We start from the raw sequence: 16,193 nt of genomic DNA, 5'->3' as shown, positions 1-16,193 counted from the left end.
ACCAAGATGTAACAGAAAAATAATTTTTAAACTCTTAGTGATGTCTTCTGAAATATACTATAATAATAGATAACATTATGGAGACCTTAGTATGTGCCAGACGTTTTCTAGGAGTTTTAGGTCTATTCGCCAGCTATTCAATACAATAAAGTCACAATTACCACAAGAAATGGTTATAGCCTATTCCTGACCTTATTTTGTGGATAACAGTCATCCTCGAATCTTCTCTTTTGCTTAAACACTTTATTCAATCCCCCAGTAGCAAATCCTATTGGCTCTATGTTCAAAATACATCACAGAATCTATCATTTTCTGTCAACGCAACTGCAACTAACCTAACAAAGCCGTCACAATCTCCTTGCCTAGATTATTGCAAAAGCCTCCTAATTTCCCTGCGTACATCTGTACCTCACTACGGTCTCTTCTCAACGCGAGAACAAGCCTTTTAAAACATGATCAGATTATGTCGTGCCTCTACTCCAAAGCCTAGGATGGCTTCTCACCTTACCCAGAGAAAACTCAAAGTCCTTTCAATTGTCTACAAAGTCCCACTTCACTGGCTTTCCAACTTGGTTGTATATTGGATGCAACTGAGGGAACTTAAAACAAATATTGATGCAAGTGTCCCACCCCAGGAGATTCTGACTTAATTCATCTGGGGTGCACGCCTGGAACTTGGGACCGTATAAAGCTCTCTAAATTGAATGATTATAATGTGCAGCCAAGGTTGAGAACCATTTCTCTCTAAGATTTGATCCTCTTTCTGCCTTCATCCACTCTCTGACTTCAGCTTTTACCATCTTTCCCCTTACATACTCTGTTCTAGCCATAATAATAGGGCAATTAATAGATTTTATCATCTCTACTGCACAGTGAAAGGGTCACTGTTATAATTATGAAGAGACAATAGGCATGAATCAGAATCGTAGTAGGAAAAACAAGCTTATAGTCATTGAGCTTAAAGACATAATTTGCAGTTGAAAAGGAATAAAATGTTCCTTCCTCAGGGCATTGGCGATTTTTGTTTTTACTCTCTGGATTATTTTCCCCCAGTTCCCTTACTCCCTTGGAGCTCCCTTACCTTCTTCTGATTTTTATTCACATGTAGTTTTTCAGTGACACCTTCCCTCTCCACTCGATTTAATACTGAAAGTCAGTCTCACTCATATAACTTCACTTGTGTTACATTTTTCTCCCAGTTTTATTTTTCTCCAGTATCTGATGTACCATATATTTTGCCAAATCCTTTATTTTTCTTCCCACTAGATTTTTAATTTCTGTTTTGTTTGCTTCTGAATTCCAAGATCTGGAATAGTGCCTGGCCTACTATAGTCTGTCAACATATACTTGTGCAAAAAAAAAAAAAAGAATGATTTATCGGCTATTTTAACATTAGGCAAGCTACCTAATTTGCTTTGCCCCAGTTTCCTCATTGGTAAAATGGGGATAATAGTAACACCTATCTCATAAATGCATGAGATTGGAATAATGCCTGAGTCAGAGAGAGCACATATAAATGTTAGCTATATTAGTTAATTAAAGACATTTATCTTTATTTTTACTTTAGCTACCGACTCCTAGACCATACCTGGAAACTGTCATCCCTGAAATTATCTTATTCAGAAATCTTAGATATCAATATAGTGTGTTGGTAAACTGGCTCTCTGGAGGAAAACAAAACAAAAAAGCTCTGATTTGTAATATTTGCCAATTTCTGTAATGTAAATACTTCAGTCATGGCTAATTTCAAGCGATGACCATTTAACAACCCACTCCCCAAATTCCTGACTATTTATTTAATCATCATCTCTTACAAGTTGGTATAAGCTGACTCTAACAACCACTGTCAATATTCTACTTTCTGGCCACATTCTTTTTTCCTTAGCTCTCTCACCTAAACAAACAATTATACTTCCTCTTCTACCTAATAAAGACTTCCAGCCCATAAAATTTCTATTTATTTCTAGCCTAGCAGCATCTTTATTGCCTTCATTATCTAACCTGCCTTTACTGGTTGCTTACCTCAACTACCATCCCCAATTCCCATTTTTTTTCTGTTGTACCTGCTCTTCAAACAATAGCCTCTATTATTTCCATTCTACATTGGCCAGAGCAAGGGTTGGGGTGGGAGGTCACAGGGAGGCGGGTAGGGGGCAGGTGGTGAACTGTTCCTGCAGGAAATCACAGAAGCATGCACACCACTGTCAAAACACAGTCATGTTCTCCACCATCACCTGGATGTCAGCATGACTAGTTAATCATCTCATTTTCTCCAAGACTGAAGATGGGGAGTGGCAGGAGTGGAGGCAGAGTGTGTGTAACTAACACAATCACTGGGTTAGCAGTCCAGAAGATCCTTTTCTTGGCTACTTACATTGCATATCAGTAAAAACTCTGGTGAAGATTTTTAGCTGGTTACCCTTGCCGGGCTCTGAAAAATCTGTGTTCCTGGAGAACTTGATCCTGATGGTTCTGCTTTTCTTCTTCTTCTTTTTTTTTTTTTTTTTTTTTTTCTGATAAGCTATTTTTCTTTTTAATTTCAGTAATTATTCTAAACATTCACCTTAAATGAAGATTTGTCCTCAGACTCCCACATCAGCTCTCTTCCTGCTTTGCATAGAAATGCAGTAGCACCCGGTATCCTTTCCTTCAGTTTCATGCATGTGCCTCATAAAGCCCTCTAGATCCACAGTACACAGTCTCTTCAAGTCTTGGGAAACGTGGACGCTTCTGCTATTCAAAGTCAATCCTCCACCAGTGTCCTTGATTTTGTACCTTCCCATCTCCTGAGATATTTTGCCCTACCAGTTTATTTTCTTTAGTTCCCTAGCCCTCAGTGTCTAAATTGCCTAAATCTTTCCTATCTTAAAAAACAGCCTGATTTTTCTTTTTGTCTACTAGCATCTGATTTATCTCTTGCCTTGCCACCTTATCCACTTTTCCTTTAAAAGTGGTTTCCACCTAGCAATTCTATTTATATTTCAATCTCATTTTGCCCTTTATAATCTGGCTTCTGCCTGGGACCAACCCATTGAAAGTGATCTTGTTGAGATCTCACAGGGCCTCTGAAGCGCCAAGCGCCATAGATGCTTTGAAGTCTCCGTCTTCCAGAACTTCTCTGCTGCACTTGACACGGCTGCTTATTTGCTCCTGTCTGAAATGCTGTAAGTATTCTCTTAGATTTGGGATGCAATGGCCTCCTCTCCCTCCCTGCTCCTCTGTCACCTCTCATTCTTAGGTACCTTTGGAAACAGCACCTGTGCTGCTTCCTCAGTATGGTATGTCACAGAGTTCCAGCCTGGTTCAACTCCTTTCCTTTCTCTAAAAGTTCTTCCTAGGAAATACCAGAGTTTGGGTTTCATAATCACTTTTATGCTACCAACTCCAAGATCTTTCACTTTAGTCAAGTTTTCCTCCTGAGCTTCAGATTTATCTTTCTAATTGCTGTCCAGACATTTTCACTGCATGTTCCATAGGCATCTCACAGGTAACATGACCCAAATTAAACTCACCATCTTCTCCCACTACCAGCCCATCCCCTTCCTCCTCCTCTAGATCTTTATTGCAGTTGGTGGCACCACCTTCCCCACATTCCTCTTACTCCCAACTGTCCTTTCCTGAGCGTGGTTTTGGCTATGGTTCCCTTTACTCAACCTGATTCTGTTTGCTTTTTGTCTTTGTTCATTTCTCCAATTTTTTCTTGTTATTATTTCTGGATGACACTCTTGCTTGCTTGTTCATGTGACTGTATGCTGTAAACAGTGTATATATATCTTTTCTCTCATGTCAGAAGTTTTTAGGTGGGAGCAGGAGGCTGCAGCCTGAACACAATATACCATCTTGAACTGAAACCAGTGGTATTATATTTTCCTATAACTGAATTTGTGATTTTATAAACAAATCCACACTCAACAAATGTTATAAGATAAAGGATTAATTTTTTGTGGTTGATATATGATATCTCAAAATTTTCAAGTATTTTATAAGTATTTTTATTTTGATTGCTAGTTAATGTTGCTGTAAACATGGAGGTCCAAAGATTGAGGGAAAAAGAGTTGCCAGGTAAGTGCCACAAAGTATTTATGAAATCCATATGAATCGCTGGAGAGAGACTGTTCAGGGAAGACAGTCAAACTTGCACTTAATTCATACTAGTGTATTTCCTTGGAAAAGTTAGGAAAACCTGAATATTAGTGAGGTCATACTTAGTGGGCAGCCAGGCTGATGCTCTGCTTGCTAAGTCAGAATGCATTTTATTTTAAAATTTAAAACACACACATACATATGCACCCACACCCCTTTTGCACAGGTATGTGTATGCATGTGCGCGCATACACACACACACACATAAACGTACGCACTTAACCACATACCCCCTGCTAATATATATATATATCTGGAGGAATGTCCACAAGGATCCAAACAGTAGATTTATGACTTTGGTGCAATGTCACAACCAGCAAGCTACTGCCACTAGATTGTAATCTTGTACTTAGTTTGCTACCAGTCTTTCATATAAAACAGTGAATTGAAGTGAGTTTCAAACAGTGTGGGAGACCAAAGGGAAATCTTTTCTACCCTCAGCAAGCACAGAATGCTATTAATGAGCCATGGATGGCTCCCCCGCTACGCCATGCACTTAGCCACTTCCTTCTCTCTGTGCTCACAGAAGCTGTGATTATCAAATTCTAAAGCAGTAGTTTGAAAAATGACTTCGCTTTTGAGAATTTGTTGGAGATATATATATATAATTTCTGCTTGCCATAGGGAATTGAGTGTCTGCTATTGACATAAAGTTTATAAAGCACTTTGAGCTTCTGGGATAAAAGAGATATGATTACAAAGCAGGGTAAGAATATTAAAGGAAAGTGAAAAGGGAGTATTGGCCTTATGTTTTTTTCCCCTCATCCATATGATTTTTATTTTAATAGAAATTCTATGTGCAGAGGGGACTCAAGACCATATGGGGAAATGGCAATGGGCTTAAAAGAAGAAGCAATAAGTAATTTAATAAAAAGATAGAATTCACAGTATATGAGAATATGGCTTTTTGCTTCAGAGATGAGTTTGAATCCTCATTCTACCCCTTAACAGTAAGTATATCAGGCATTATTCTATATGCTTTACAATAATCAACTCAACTAACCATTATAACAATTGTATGAGGTAGATTCTGTTAGTATTTCCATTTTATATATGAGTAAACAGAGGCACGGAGAAGTTAGTCACTTGCTCAAGTCACAAGGTCACATAGCCAGTGGCAGAGCCAAGATGAACTCAGATAATATATGTTAAGGTTCTCATAGGATTAGTAATGGTAGCCACAATTATTTGAACATTTACTCTTTTCCAGACTGCACTGGGTCTTACCTACATGGTACATAAGAGCTGAAAAATATTAGTTTTTAAATTTTAAATGATGAAATATACCATTTTTAAACATGTAGTAGGATGTTTACAAGTAAATATTTTATTTATAACATATTATCTTTCCCTTATAATGTATTTTAATTAATTCATGGTTTATCTCTTAGCAGGCTAAAAAATATATCTGAAGCTAACATTTCTCTCCTAATTTGCTTAAGGAAGTCATTTGGTCCAATTTTCAGCAGCAATTTAGATGAGTATCTGTTACATTATTTGCCATTATATTCAGCCCTAGGATATAGTTGATAAAAAAATCCTATCACAAGTATCATTAGAAAATAAGTCATTTTGATATGTATCAGATAAAAATGAGGTTTTGGATAACCATAATGGAAGCGTGTAAGTATATATGCATTTCAAGTACCATAGGTGGTCCTGATAAACTATTGTAAAGTAATTTAGCACATTTACTGGAGAAATGTATACAAGCTATAAAATAACATTCTGAGAATGACTACAGAAAAGAACAAATAGTTCACGTCCCCAAACACCTATGAATTTCATTTTGCCTTAAAGAGCATACTTGGCTGAGAGTATGCACTATGTGAGGAGTACTGCTGTATAATGACTCAACGATTTCGCTGAATTCAGCTTCTGGCATTGAATCTGCACATCAAGTCCAGTTACAGTGTAAATATATCATCGTTGCTAATACTGAGAGCAGCTGGAAGAAGAGGGCATGGAATCAAGAAAAATACATGAAAATGAGATCAAGAGAGAGAGTAGATGCACATAGCACTTGTCCAAATAACACTGAACAAAAAATGAAGTGAAGAAAGAATGCTTGAGATTGTTTATTCACATAGAAATGAAGAAAAACAATATAACACATTTCAAATAGCAAAAGTCCAGTCATTATATAAGTAAGAAAATTGGCGATGTTTCTGTAGATAAATATATATTCAAGAAAACAGTGACATGCAAATATGTGACCTATGCTGGGGATAAAAATATTTACTCTATTGATTATTTTTTATATTTCTTTTTTTTTTTTACTATCAATGAATATTTTGGGGGCAAATGATAGCTTTTTAAATATTAAAGGTATTACACATACATTTTGAAATATAACTTCATGCTGCCTTCTCAGCTATGTTATCCTGTACCATGATATAAAACAAATAATTTTTAATACACCATATTTTAAAGGATAAGTCACTTAAAAAAGAGTGCTTTAAAATTTTTTCTAAAACAAATCTGTGCCAAAGTTTCATTCTTTCTCCTTCTATTTTCTGAATAGTTAGCCAAATGATCTTAAGAGGGATAAAGCTGATAAAATCCGTTTTCTGATATGAACTTGAATCATTATTGGTAAATATACATCAACATAAGGGGTTCAGCATTATAGATAATGCATAAAATATCATACTGAATAGTTAAATGTGATAAAGTCAAATGAATGGCTATGAGAAGCAACTGAGGTTCATTTAATCTTTCTTTACACCATCATTTGAAATATGTATATATTTATATGGCAAGTGAATTTATAGGAGAAATCAATTATATTATTACGTGTATCTGCTCCCTCTTTAGTAATACTCTAATGTATCACAGTATCAGAGAAATGCACCCTAGAGAAAATGCTGTTATTCTTCATAGAAAAATCCGTGAATAACATTACGCAAAAATTAATTTATAATGAATGATTTAAATCTAGAACTCAGAATAGCTTATTTAAATGCTATCAGAAAAGAACACCTCACCCGCAAAAAGGAGTCTAGGGATCCATTCTCCATGTATTCCACCACAATCATTACTGGTCTGCCTGCAAAAAGAGCAAGAGAACACACAAGAATTAGAGCAATTACAGAAATATGTGCTCCAGTTAGAGATTTCCAGCTGTGGCAGCTGAATTACTTGTATTTTATTAATAGGAACCTCATTTTCCAACATGCTTCTATAAATGTACTCATGTTAAAGATAGGGATTTCTCCATTTCTTTATAGCATTATTCCCTTTGAGTTCATAAAAAGAACATGGATTACAAGATGAATTACAAAGGAATTAAGCACTTGCTTTTCTAAAGTCCTGCAATCTCTTGTTTAGATTGTGTTCTTTTAGCCCTGATCTTTTTCTTAAAAGACAGTCAACAATCTAAAGTCAGAGTTTAAGCAGTTACTGTAGCTGCTTTGGCAGTTGTGGTACAACTTCTCCTCCAGTGATGCAGTAATTATGGCTGAATTACATTAGACCGGGCATTTCTGAAATACTCCTAAGGCAAAGCAGAAGAGAGAAATTCATAAATTCTCTTTAAGAAATTATAAACCATCGCTCATAGTCTGCTTTTAAGGGTTTTTAAGTAGAAAAATGTCAGTAAATTGATGAGTGCTACAAAGTTGGTGGGATTTGTAATAGTTCTTGATCATCTCTTTATTGGACATAGATTAGATCAACAGAACAATAATGGCAGTACATAAAAAGTAACTGATTTCGTAGTCTAGTGCAGAAGCTAAAATCAGAAACTGAGCATCATTTATTTCTTTTTATCACGTCTATTTGCAGTTGTTACAGTCCCCAATACACCTCTATTAGGTAGAATATTCAACATAAATAACTTTGATTTGTTTCAAAGAAAAGAATCTATTTGTTCTGCCCAATTGCCCAAGTTTAAAAGATAAACTCATTTCAGATGGAGGGAAAATGGTATTTACCTGAAATAAACATGTATGACATATTTACTTTTTACTTCTATATTTCTTGCTTCTTATTGGAATTTTTAGCAATTCAATCTGCACTGTGCACAGAGTTTTTCCTCATGAGCACAAAGAAGATCTGGAAAGAAATATGTGTACCAATGATGGAAATATTAGATCTCATATTGTAATTCATGTCCCTTTTATGAACTCAAAGCCTTGAGGGTTAGAAAGGGTGACTGTGACAAATTAGTACAATGTCTGCAAATGCTAGATTTTATATTTGAATCTGTATTTTAAAGAAAGATGTGTTAAAGGTTAAATGTAGTAATAAAGCTCCCAATTTATCATGCATAGAATTAGAACCCAAAGAAGTTTTCCGTTTTGGTGAATTTCTATAATGTTCTTTAAAGTCATTAATTTCACCCAAATACAGATAAAAAAAATTTATCAGAACATACTGAGGTCAAATGAACAGAAAGCACTACTGCAGGCAGAGATCTAGAAGTTTCAGGTTTTAAATCTGAAAGTTTGTCATGAAATCTTCTATTTGGCCATTGATTTCAGAGAGCCTGGAGCTGGGAGCCTAATGCAAATACTTGGTTAGCCACATAGGGATAATAAAAGGCCATTTTTATAGTTAAAAATAAAATTCTGAGACATATTCCAGTTTGAATGATAACAGATTATGAATGTTAAGGGGGAAATTTGGGTTATTACAAAGCATGAGTTCTTATGCTCACAGTCAGAACTTTTCAATCAACATTGACCATTGCTGTCAGAACAACATATTTAGTTTTATGAAGATATATTTAAAATATATATATTAAAAACCCCCTGGCATTCCCTAAGAATACTAACATATTATTATTATCCCTATTACACAGATAGGAAAATGAGGGATAGAAAATTAAACTACTTCCCAGACAGCAAGTGAGTGGCAGTATCAGGCATCTGTCTCAGAGCTTAAGCTCTTAACCTTTATGCCACAGGTGCCTCTCAGGCACGATTTATAGACTGGAGTGTAAGGCCCATCCTGTCAGTCAGTCCTCCTCAGTAATGGACCTCTCATCTCTCCTAAGTAGCCTTATCTACTGCCCATCAATTGTCATTATCGCCTATATTTGTTCAGTCCTGTCTCTTTCTGACTTTCCTTTCAGTATTCCCCTACCAGGATTATCTCCCAACTTGCTTCTTTCCCTAAAAACACCCTACACCTCCCCAGAACGTATACACTCACCTCTTCCTTGAAATTCTCCCCCCGTGACATTTCCTATAGTTGCATTCCCAACACATCTATTGTCTGCATTACAAAATGTGTGCCTGATTTTGTATTGAGTTGTTTTTCTTTCTCAACTCCCTGTGGATGCTTTGTATCCCCATTCACTGGGTTTCTCAAGGTCACCTCCCACAGAGCTGAGCAGAGTAGGTGCTTCATGGAAACAAGCTGATTATTCTCATCAATTTCACAATTCCTAAGAGAGAAACACTGAAATATTTCAGCAAGATTCTGATCTATGGAAATACAAAGTACTTTGAGATTAGTTCTATCTATAACTCCTTGGGAGACACTTTATACAATCTTAAAAATCATCAGTGACAAGTTTCATCTTCTCATTAAAGATAATAAAGAGTCAGATGAAGACTCCCCTGGTTTCTTGTGAATTAGAAGTTTCACACCTGAGCTCTGCATCTTTTGTATTTTGTTCAGTAGCATCAATTGAAAGCAGGTGTTATTAAACTAAGGATTTTTTTTTTTTTTTTACAATACCACTGGCATCTAACCTGTAATTTGTTTCTTAGTGGTTTTCTATAGGGAAGTTAGTTACACTGTGAAGATTACAAGCTTATAGTCCATGATTACATTTTATAATCAATAAAATAGATAAATACAAGGCAAATTATAAAAGTTAGGATGGTAGTCTTCAAATATGTGGTTAGGTGAGAGAGAACAGTGCTTTTCCTGTGTTATTTTTAAATACATAAAAATTATATATTGCATTTTCACTCCTGGAAAATATATTTGGAGGTGATTAATTCTCTTTTTTAATATTTTCTACTTCAGCTTATTTCCATTTTTATAGTAGTTTTTTTTTAGACAGTTTCTGCTGGATGTAGTGTTTTGTATTAGTTTGGAACTTTCTAAGGTGCAGTCATTAATTTCAAGAATCTACACAAACCTCAACAACCCCAAACTCTTATCACCAATTTAAATCAATTCTAGTTTATTTAATGTTATATTACATCTACATTTTGTCTGACAGCTAACAGAATTTGTGATGATAATTTGGATTGACAGGTTGCCTATATTTTTTCCTCCCTAACTGCAGTTCAGGACTTTTTGAGTCAGTTAATTAATCGCTTTCTACTTCCCTATTTCTGCTGTGCTGAGACTTATAATTATAATCTCAAATGGGTTTGCTAATAAGTGAAATAATTTTCTTACCCCTCTAAGGCATTCAAAAGATATGGATGACATAAATTTGAACGAAGTTACATATTAAATATTTATTTTTATGCACAAGATATGTCCTAAAATTGGAGGATTGTTTTTCTCTTAACACTGCTGCCTGGTGATTATCAGATCATGTCCTAAACAAATTCTATCCTCAGTGAGTTCAAATCCAAACTTTAAAAATTTCCCTTGAACTTCCTTTTCCTTCTGTATTTCTGTTTTGGTTAAAGCATAACCATCCATCTAGTTACCCAGGTTTGAAAATCTATGGTACTACTGGACTTCCCACTTTATCAAATTCCATCAGTGGTTTAATATTAAGTCATTAAATGGTGCTGATTCTATGCAAAATCTATTATCACCCATATTCTGCCTTTGTTTTCTTTTGCTTGACTTATCACAATAATTGTTTACTGGTTGTACTTGTTAATGCTTGTATATCATTATTTTAAACATTCAGTGACACATCAAATATGCATTTTTAAATGGCTACTCTGCATCAAGTACTCTTCTGGTTTCTGGAGAGACATCCTCAGTCAATACAAGACTCCTGCTCTCACAGAGTGGACACTGGAAAGGAGTACAGCCAATTACTATAAAGGGCCAATGTCCCCTCCCCTCCTTTAAAGACTGTCTTACTTATTGTATTGTTTGCTGCAGGATTAAAGTCTGAACAGCTTGGCAATTAAGCTCCTTCACAATCTCTCCTCTACCTTTGTTTCTCTTTTCATCTTTGACTGCCCCTGTCCCCCTACCTCCTGTTTTTCAAATTCTCTAGGGGACTCATAATTCCTTAAGTATGCCTTTACTTGTACCTTCCTTCTCACTATCCCCATTTGGTAAAATCATATACTTAAAAATAAAAAAAGGAACTTAAATACCATCTTCACTGTCAATTCCCCTATGAATCACTTTCTTGTTTTAGGAGGACCTGATTGTTTACTTTTGCTTCCCTTTATATCTTAAAAAATTATATAACACTTATAGTATGGCATTGATACTAACTACAGTGTGTCTGCCTCCCACTGTAAAATGATGGACTTGTGCGTAATGCTTCTCTGTAAGTCCACTGTCTACTACAGGGTGTGGCACAGAGTAGGTACCCAATTTAATTTTTTTTGGACTGGAATGTCAGAAGGAACATACAAATAAAGATGCTTCCCAGGAATAATTCAGACCTAGAGAAGAGTTACTGAGATAATAGAATGGTAATCAAAGGACTTTAATCCTAAATTATTTGTATTATAAAATATACGGTCTTGAAGAAAAAAACAAAATTCAAATGTCAGCTCTGCTACCTATTCATTGCATGATCTTGGGCAAGTTATTTTAGCTCTTTCAGTTTCTGCATCTATAAATAGAGGATAATATCACATACGATACATAATTTTCAAAGGATTAGATGAGAAAACATAAAACTGACACAGCATCTGGCAACAGTTGGCATTTAAAAATGTTGGTGTACGTTCACTTTCTTTTCCTTTTGGGCACAATTATCTGCTTTCCCCTTCTTATTATAACTGTCCACTATGTAGCAAAAAATAGCTCTATAAAAATGCATCATTTTCATGTTCCATTGTCGTTTGACTGTCATGAAGATTCTTTCATATCCTACAGCAAAGAAAAAAAAACTGCTAGTTACATGTTTAATATATTAAGCAGTATATTTCTGGTTTTAGCACTGAAATCCTTGTGTCCCAGGCAAATTGGGCTGGTTTATTACCTTATGCTTTGTGTGCTCAGCACAGTGCAGTTAGAAGATGTAGGATTAGAGTAAGACTGCATGATATTGAACTTTTCCACTTTGGGCAGGTGACCTTTCATAACTCACTTATCACTCTGCTTCATTCTCATTTGTACACTATATACATTCCTCATTTGTATATTTGTGTATGGAATATTATTACATAACAACACCTCCATTGCTTGAGATGAATTAAATCACAATGGAGGAGGTATTAATCTCCGTCCTCCACTGAGTGAGATGTGAGATTAACTGAAATAATGTGTTTACAACACAGAGAATAGTATCTGATACTATAAACATTGAAACATCCAATAACAGCTTAAAGAATGAATGGATAAATGCAAGTGTTATATGTTACTGTACTGACTAGATGTTGAATCCTAAGCTAAGAAGCGGTTTTCAGAGTTAAGAAGGTTCATTACTGTAAATGACTAAGGTCAATACATTTTGGAACTTTCCTGCTGGTCTCAAAAGTCTATTTAAATCCTATACAACTGAAATTGATAGGTCTGAAGTTGCTTTAAAGAACAAGATGGTTTCTCCTAGAGTAGAGTAAAATAATCAAAAATGGGTATTTTCTTACTTTAAATAACATACTGTAACATACAGTGTGAGCTGGTCTTGAGTTGAGTTAAGGCCGTGGGACCCAAGGCCACGATCAGAGCATTGAGATGAGTTACAGCTGTGGGACCCGAGGCCACGATCAGAGCATGTTCGTAGTATGCAGTAAATAATTGCTCCATGCATGCATCAATTATATAAGATTTAGAACAAAGAAAATAGAAGTATGCATGTGCTAGAGATATTCTGTAAGCCTAATGAACAAAGAAACTCAGACCACGCGTGTGCTGACAGAAAACAGATAAAAGCAGGACAGGTGCATCATAGGCGTACCTCCCTGTTACAATAAAGTGTTGTTAACCCCATGGTGTCTCCGGCTGAAGTCTGTCCGGCGGTATGGCAACTCCTCGTGCATTTTCTCGCTTGGGCCGCTCACCTCCTAGAACCCCACATCAGCCTCCCTCGGCTGACATACAGTTTCTTAGAAATAGCTTTTATAGGAAGTAAATTCTTATTCTTACCTAACAAGCCATCTTGTGTCTTACATACTCTATTTACAGATTTGTATCTGTATCAATATGTCTTAGGTTAATTTGGAATTGATTTCAACCTTAGAAGTATTTGAAACCCCTACGTCTATATAATAACTATGTTGATTTGGTCCCATGCTTTGTCTTAATTCTTTATTTTGCTTTTTGAATTTAAAGGGATCTAAATGCCTTTGGATTAACGCTGAAGAATATTTTTATTCTGTGATCAAACATAACTCACTTATGAGTTATGTGAGCAGAAATCAGGAGGGGTGATTTGCATTTATGAACACACTAACATTTCTTAATCTAGATTTGTTTTAGAGTAAGTCAAAGATGTGAGGCTAACGAAATGAAACAAATTTCCTGACAGTTCCAGAAAGCAGTGACATACCATCTGCATCAATTAACGTCAGTAATATTCAGTACTGTCCTTCCTTTTACTGGAAATTACCATATGGGCAAAAAGATTTCTCCTTAACTAGAAATGTCTTACTGACAATGAGAGTTATTGCCAAAGATGCCTGATATTAGATTGTGTTTTCAACGTAAGACATTAACCACATTGCAAAATTTTAATAACATAAAAAATTTTTAAGAATGATTGAGTTTGTATTACATCCACATTTATAAAAGTAATATAAGATTATGATCAAATTAAAAGCAGATGCATTGAAATTAGCTGAATTATGACTTTTAGCTTTCCAATTATTATGAAAGAAATAATTGATTATATAATAATAATAGTTTAATTACCACTAGGTAGCAATGAACAAAACACATCAGAGAATTCTCATGACTTGAAATACTGTGGAATGGCTAAGTTCAAAACCAAATTAAACTGCATGTCAAATAAATAATTTTATGTTACCTTTGTTGGAGGTTTCTTTCTGCAAAATCTGTAGTGTGGTTAATTTAAAAATAGATACTATATCTTAATCAACACATATGTAACAACAACTTAAAAAATAAGTTCTTCAATGTGCCAGACATAGTTCTAAGGGCTTTACATGGGTTTACTCATTTAATCCTCGCACCAACCCCTGTGGTGAGTATAATCGCTAGTTCAGTTTAACAGATAAGATTACAGATGTACTGAGAGTTTAAGCAAATTGTCCAAGAATACACACTGAGCAACTGGCAGGGCCAGAGCTTGAAGCCAGGCAATCTGGCTCCAGAGTCTGAATGCCTGGCCATCTTGTCATACCCCCAAATAATACTTGGGTTTCCATGAGTAATTTGGAGAACAGGAAGCAATCAGTACCCCAGATCTCTGTGCCTCATCTTAAAAACACATCTTAGAGAGCCATAATGGCCTGGTGACCGTGTTGCTGCCAAAGACGTTGTATCCTTGAGAAGTTTTAGGATTTTAAAGCCCAATAAAGCCTTATAATAATCTATATAAACAGGAAATATGTGCTAATGAAACTTGCTGGAAAAGCCTTTAGATTTTGCTTTCTCGGAATCCCAAACCTCAGTTTATGATAATGATCTCAAGGTTCCCTTACAAAGGAATCTTTAAAGAAAGAGTCCTGAAGCTTTTGGAAGAAGATGTCATATTTTCCAGCAATGTTTCAAGTACTATGTTTCACTTCTAGTTTCAAAAGTGGGTTATGATTACATAAGTGATCAAATAGTCAACTTTTTGGTCTTTCGTATTATTCACTAATTAAAAGAAAATCAACAGAAAACTTAAAAATCAAACAAACCTCTGGACAGGATATATTTAATCCTAACTATATAGGTTATTTGTGGTGAGATTTTAATTATAATGGAGGAAATACTGTCAAATGAATCATACATATGATGTAAATTAACTACCAACTACCTTCCTTTTTTTCCCCCAGGAAAATTATGACATTTTTGAAGGCTTTCTGCAACTTTACAAAAGGTTTACTTTTTAAAAAAATGTTCAGTTTTGCTAAATGCACTTTCTGTGACACCTCTGTGAATAGAAGTATGAAAAGCTAACATTGTGCCACAGGGCAACTTCCACTGTGCTTTGTCCTACAATGCAAAAGAATGAACGGGGAGAAGAGACATGTTTTATAACAGGGCTGGTCTTTCCTAGCTTACTTATGTTCTTAAGTGGCCCAGCAGCCCAGGAGGGAAAGAATGCTGCCCTGCGAGAGAGCAAGAGGCATTGAAGCAGCTCAGTTTCTTATCGTGTATCCCATTAAGTTGAAAACACACCGACACAACAATCTCAACCAATGCAAAGATTAAACACTGACTCCCATGGAGACCCAGCTCATTTAGCAAGCTGTGTAAAGTTACCCAGAACTTTTCTTTGCAAGAAGAAAATGACTCTTGGATGAATCTTTTGAAAGTGTTGGTAGTTTCTGTGAATAGGACCAAAGTAGACAGCACGATTTGCAATAATACAACATGGAGGTCTCTAGGGGGTAGACATATATTCTTGACTGAGAATTTAAACTGTCATATAAAGTTCAGATTTTTTTAAGATTCAAGCTTATTCAAGTGATATGTAGATAAAAGAAGCATTCATGCTAATAAGAAAGCACAGCTAAAGTCAGAGGCTAAAACTATTTAAGGAACCTGAAAATAGAGAAGTAAAAAGAACTAGTAAAAAAAAAAATAATTGGAGATTACTTAAAGGCTCTTTAAAGATTTTTTTCATGTCTTTCCAGCAGGAAAAAAATAGAAATTCTCTTTGTAAATGTTCAAGAGCTCCATATCAAATAAATGGTGCTTTTTTGTTTTCTTTTAAATGCACTGTCAGTCTCACACAAAGATGTTGCTGCTCACTGTGTTAGTTAAACATGACTTAACATAAAGAAACTGAGTTGTTAATAATCTGTGAAATTCTTCATTTATGA

The 16,193-nt window shown here is 35.4% G+C and overlaps 1 protein-coding gene across 3 annotated transcripts in view; it reads right to left on the bottom strand.

Moving 5' to 3' along the window:
* EPHA6 (EPH receptor A6) overlaps positions 1 to 16,193 on the bottom strand; it is a 730,766-nt gene that overhangs the window by 111,585 nt on the left and 602,988 nt on the right. For all 3 annotated transcript variants that reach the window (XM_032489792.1, XM_032489798.1, XM_032489806.1), the window contains one exon: positions 7,131 to 7,192. In XM_032489792.1, the coding sequence (XP_032345683.1) occupies positions 7,131 to 7,192 (62 nt within the window). The remainder of the gene's footprint in view (positions 1 to 7,130; positions 7,193 to 16,193) is intronic.

The sequence above is a fragment of the Camelus ferus genome, chromosome 1, assembly GCF_009834535.1.
Source record: "Camelus ferus isolate YT-003-E chromosome 1, BCGSAC_Cfer_1.0, whole genome shotgun sequence".
In the NCBI taxonomy this organism is placed as follows: Eukaryota; Metazoa; Chordata; class Mammalia; order Artiodactyla; family Camelidae; genus Camelus; species Camelus ferus.
This window is presented reverse-complemented; position numbering and strand designations above follow the sequence as displayed.